Here is a 5,557-nt window from a genome sequence, read left to right as displayed (position 1 = left end):
AACGTGATACGTATCACGTTATAACGTGATAGCGCTCGGATTTTTTTTTTCCTGCGTGATAGCAATACGCTTCCGTAACCCCTGGTTGTAGATGTAAACACAATTATTTTCTGGAGAGTTAAAAACTGTCCAGTGGTTCTTAAGATATTTTGCTAACAGACAAACACAGACAATAATGTTATTTGCTTTGCCTTCGAGGCAGGATTGCTTGGAGTTTTTTGGTTGCAGCATAATTTTTGGGTGTTTGACACTTTTTCTGTTTGCAGACGCTTTCTATGAGAGGTTGAAGCCCATTGGAGTGAAAGAAAGGAAATATATCCTTGCTCTGAAGAAGAGGGAGTGTTTGATGAAGGGCTACCCGTACGATGGTCAGATCAATGCCTGGGACCTGCCGTACTACATGAACCAAGTGGAACAGTGCAGGTTTGCTGTCAACAAGGACAAACTGGTCGAGTATTTCCCTTTGGAGGTGGTGAGAGAGGGGCTGTTTGGGATCTACCAGGAGCTGCTGGGACTCACGTTCACAGAGGTGGAAGATGCCCAGGTGTGGCATGAGGATGTCAAGCTTTACTCAGCTCATGATACTGAAACAAGGGAGGAGATTGGACAGTTCTACCTCGACCTGCATCCAAGGTAAAGACTTTTTATTTTATTTTTTTAGGTGCAAAAAGTCACTGTTATTTATTTATTTACTTGCATCGTCTTCACAACATGTTGAATTACCTCAGATCAGTAATCCTCTTTGTGTTTACGTCACTTTTTTAAACTAAAAAGAAAGTTGCTGTGTGTCATGATAGATCTTCCCTCAGTAATTAATTGTTTATTTAACTAATGTCACCGTCCGCTTACTGCCTCCACGCGGAGTCTGTAAATTAGGAGTTACAGTTTTGCATGTCGACCATTTTGTCTCTGTTACCTCATGCTGCGGCACTCTGGCGCATCAGGGGTGGACTGGTTTCTACCCCCTCGCCACCTGAATCCATTCAAAAATCACACTGAGGCTGTCAGAAGAGGTCTACATCCCAGACTGAAGTGTCCTGTGAAAGAGCCCCGACCTGTTGCCATTCAACTGTAAGAAAAATACGTGTTCAATACGACTGAAGTCAAGATGAAAACACAATTGTTAAATAAAATGATGTGTGGACGGAATAAAATCATACAACACCAGAATTCTGAAAACCTGAGTGAGGTTCACCGGGCTGACAAGGAAAACCACACTGGCCAAAAGCCAGGAAGTACATCTTTTATACACGATTCTTCAATGCCTGAGTTCGCCCCCTACTGACCTACGGCTGAATCACAGGCATTCATCCAAAAATCTCAACCTAATGTTATCATAACAGTTCACGTATGTGTTGTTTATTATTCGGACATGTAACTACTCTATATTAACTAACACATAATAGATTAATAATAGATCAAACATTATAAAAAGGAAACCCTAATAATCTAGTGTTGTGCTCCTAACATCAGTACTAATCTGTAATAACTATAAATTTCTTCACAACCTAAATAGTTATTTCTTTAGCTGGTTTTTATTTGTGCCACTTACCCTTTGTTACCCCTGACCCAGCATTTTTGAGATGTGCTGCTCTTTATCTTTTGGCCGCCACAGTGAGGGTGCTTACCTGAACTATTTGGCAATTGTTTTAAACTGAATACATTTTTTTGACAATGACTGGGGCTCATCTTGGAACATGGAGCCCCCCACCCCTTTTTTTTCTTGTTTCTGCCATCAAATTGTAAAATACCTTATTTTCTGAAACAATGTTACAGTTTTTAGGTTCAACATTTGATATGTAAATTATAGTTAGAGATCGACCTGAAGAAATTTATAATTATTACAGATCAGTACTGACTTCAGAAACAACACCAGTGTATTAAGGGTTTCTTATTATAACATTGTTATAATGTTTGATCTATTATGTGTTAATTGAAATAGGGTAGATACATGTCCGAATTATTAACAACACATAATTAAATGCTGTATTAACATAAGTGTGAGTTCTTTTTGTCTGAATGCCTGTGATTCAGCCGTAGGCCAGCAGAGGGCGAACTCAGGCATTGAAGATTCCTGGACTGTATATAACCGGGGACTTCCCATATTTTCATCTGATAGTCAGCCAATATAAAAACACGTATTTCTTACAGTTCGATACAGGTTTATGAGGCCGATTTTTTTTTTGATATCAGTCGATACGCCGATACATAAAGCCGATTTTTTTTTGGCCGATTCTTGAAGCCGATACTGCTTTTTCTTTCTCCATTAACATGATAAAAATAAGAATGATAACAAATGTTACACAGGTCTCAATTTAAAACAAAACAAACAAACAAGAAAACATTTATTAACTGAGCCTTGCAGGCTGTATGAAGTGCTGCCACACAGGATTTCTTCTTTCAGCCCTTTCTCAAATAAATTAATAAATAAATAAATTCATGATTTATTTTATCTGGTGCTAAATATTCTGTTTTTATTTGTAAATTAATCAGATTAATATATTTTTACATAAAATAAAATGACTGTTTTAATATCCCAGCATTTTTGATGCAAAAACAACAACATGCCTAAAGAGGAACAGAGAAAAGGAGAGACACACATACATCTTGCTATCTTTGTGAGGACTTCACACACACGGCGAGAAAAGACCGGGAGCTTTTTATTTTAATCCAGCAGGGAGAATAATGCAGGTGTTCTTCTATGCCTCATGTGAGCAATTCCAGCATTTTTAAAAAAAAGAAAAACAACACGGACACGCTAATTACAGTGCGGTTTCAAAGTGAAACTAAAAACATGGCGCTCCCGCAAAAGTGAAACTTAAACTCAGCTGTTCTCTCTACCACTCATAGTCCGACACAGAGGGCAGAAACAGCTGAATTAGACAGTTAAAACACATTAAAAGTTCGTAACTCACCCTTATTGTTGTTAGCACTCAGTCTCACAAGATTAGCAGCTGCTCTCTCCCAGGGAGGGGGCGGCAACATGCGCTCGCATGACCCAAAGAATGGATCGGCCGACCGGACGGACGTATCGGCTGATACGTAAAACAAGGAAAAATGCAAATATCGACCAAAAATATCGGCCAGTCGATGTATCAATCGACCCCTAATTATAGTCCATTCAGAATGCAATTTAGGTTCATGAGATTAATGTCATTGTACTGTTTTTAATTTACATCTTACACGGCGTCCCAACTTTTTCAGAATAGGAGTTATTTATGTACCGAGAGATCAATGCATCCATACAAACACAAAAAAAAATAAACGTTTAGACTGTCACTGTGATTCAAGCTCTTTGTAATATTGTTTGTGTAATTATTCAGCCTGATGCTGACTTTTCTTCACCAGAGAAGGAAAATATGGCCACGCTGCTTGCTTTGGGCTCCTGCCTGGCTGCAAAGGGCCTGATGGAAAACGCAGACTTCCAGTAGCAGCCATGGTGGCTAACTTCACAAAGCCAAGGGAAGGCTGGCCCTCTCTGCTCCAGCACCACGAAGTGGAGACCTTCTTCCACGAGTTTGGTCATGTGATGCACGAACTCTGCTCCAAGGTGCGCCTCTGAATCATTGAGTTTTACTCTAGCTGTGTAAAACCTGTTTTGTGTATACATTTGGGCTGCTTTGTTTTTGTGAATCAGACAACTTTTTCCGAGTTCAGTGGAACTCTGGTGGAGACCGACTTTGTGGAAGTTCCTTCTCAGATGCTGGAGAACTGGGTCTGGGAAAAGGAGCCTCTTAGAAGAATGTCTCGTCACTACAAGGACGGGACGCCAATCCCAGAGAACTTACTCGACAAACTGATTGCCTCCAGAGTCGCTAACACTGGTCAGATATTCAGTTCTCACAAAAATACAAAACTGTATCATTTCTGCATATGTTCAGAGTGTCCGTGATGTGTTTCAACTCCTCTTCAGGTCTGATGAACCTGCGTCAGGTGGTGCTCAGTAAAGTGGACCAGTCACTTCACTCCAGTCCATGTGCAGATACAGCTGAAGTGTTTGCAAAGCTCTACCATGACATCCTGGGGGTTCCTGCCACAAGCGGTCAGTTAGAGAAATATCAATATCCCACTCTTGTGTACTTCTGTAGGGGTCACCTCGAGTGAAGAAACAAGATTTACTGCCTCGAAGCAGGCCTCGGACAGGCCTGACAAGAGGACAGGAACTCTGTCACAAACTGAACTCTATTTAGGCCATGACAGGTCATTCTAACCGTGGAAGAGAACCTGTCAGTTCTCTTAATCAGATAATGGACAGAACAATCTCTTCTGTTCGTGATTCATTTGTTGTTTAACTAAGAATGTTTATGAGCATTCTCATTGAAGGGTTCAAGTTTGCAGTGTGTCCGTATTCTTTAGAGTGGTCTTTTGCCCTTTGCACCCTTGATCCACACCTTGGCTAAGCCCGCATCCATACAGACGTCGATGAAGTGTATTACCCACAATTCACAGTTGCATGCGATTTTGAATTAAAAGACACAAATATGAATCCACCGAGCACCTTCCAGTCTAGTGGTGGTGGTAATGCACTTAAATTAGTCTGCCAACTTCTGCCTCCTTCGGTTCATGTGTGTTCTTCTAAAAACCATTGTTTGTTGTAGTTGTACTATCGTTTTTAGCAGTATGTCGCAGTTACGACGCAGAGGCGCAAGTCGATGACTCAACCCGTACTGTCCCAATTCTCTAATTCTTGCATGCTTGTACCCTGTGCACCTAAACCCCTATGTGCACTTCAATTGAGTACACACTTCATATAGGGGCGTAGGGTGTAGTACGAGTATTAAGACCGGGCCCAAGATGGGGATCACAGTCTGACAGAGTCCAGGAGCTGCATTTAAGCTCTGGAAAATTACGATGTCTTGTGAAAGTTTTGCTAAAAACTATTCATACCCCTTGAACTTACCCACATTTTATCATGTTACAGACATTTTTTACAATGATTTTATGTGATAGACCAACACAAAGTAGTGCATTGTGAAGATTTTTTCTTCTTTTTTTTTTACAAATATAAATCTTTTGGCTTTTGACTTGATTCCAGCTGCAAGGCTTTTGAGATTTATTTCTACCAGTGAAAAGTGAACCCCCAGTCTGAAAGTCTTGCAGACTCTAACAGGTCCGTCCTGTATTTCGATGATTTGTTGCGCTCGATTTTGGTTTGAGGTGTCAGAGTAAAGGAACAAAAGCACATCACACTGTTAAACGTTTTGCAAACCATGTATCCTTTTCCTTTAACTTCATTAACCTAACGTGTTTAAAAGGGGCAATATCATGTAAAATCAACTTTTTTGAGTTTTATATCATGTTATAGTATTATACTGTCATAAAAAAATATGTCCAAAGCCTTGCTCTGACTCATTCATGCATGTTTGAGAAATCCTGCAGCGTTTTTATGAAGCCATGCTGAGGAGCAAAACGACAGGTGGGGACCAGAAACACCTTTTGGTACCAGAAACGCCCCTGGGTTGTGTCCTTTTGGGACAATCTCCTCTGGGACGTGTCTTTAAGCCGAACTTCCTCATGGCAGAGCGCACCCTCCTACCCACACACCCCGCCCATGACT

The 5,557-nt window shown here is 40.7% G+C and overlaps 1 protein-coding gene across 1 annotated transcript in view; it reads left to right on the top strand.

Annotated features, from left to right (window-relative positions):
* nln (neurolysin (metallopeptidase M3 family)) overlaps positions 1 to 5,557 on the top strand; it is a gene marked incomplete at its 5' end in the record, with an annotated part of 24,229 nt that overhangs the window by 15,356 nt on the left and 3,316 nt on the right. The window contains 4 exon segments of the mRNA XM_014024936.1: positions 267 to 633; positions 3,349 to 3,550; positions 3,638 to 3,824; positions 3,914 to 4,042. Coding sequence (XP_013880390.1) covers positions 267 to 633; positions 3,349 to 3,550; positions 3,638 to 3,824; positions 3,914 to 4,042 — 885 coding nt within the window.

This window comes from Austrofundulus limnaeus, unplaced genomic scaffold (genome assembly GCF_001266775.1).
Source record: "Austrofundulus limnaeus strain Quisiro unplaced genomic scaffold, Austrofundulus_limnaeus-1.0 Scaffold447, whole genome shotgun sequence".
Lineage (NCBI taxonomy): Eukaryota > Metazoa > Chordata > Actinopteri > Cyprinodontiformes > Rivulidae > Austrofundulus > Austrofundulus limnaeus.
This window is presented reverse-complemented; position numbering and strand designations above follow the sequence as displayed.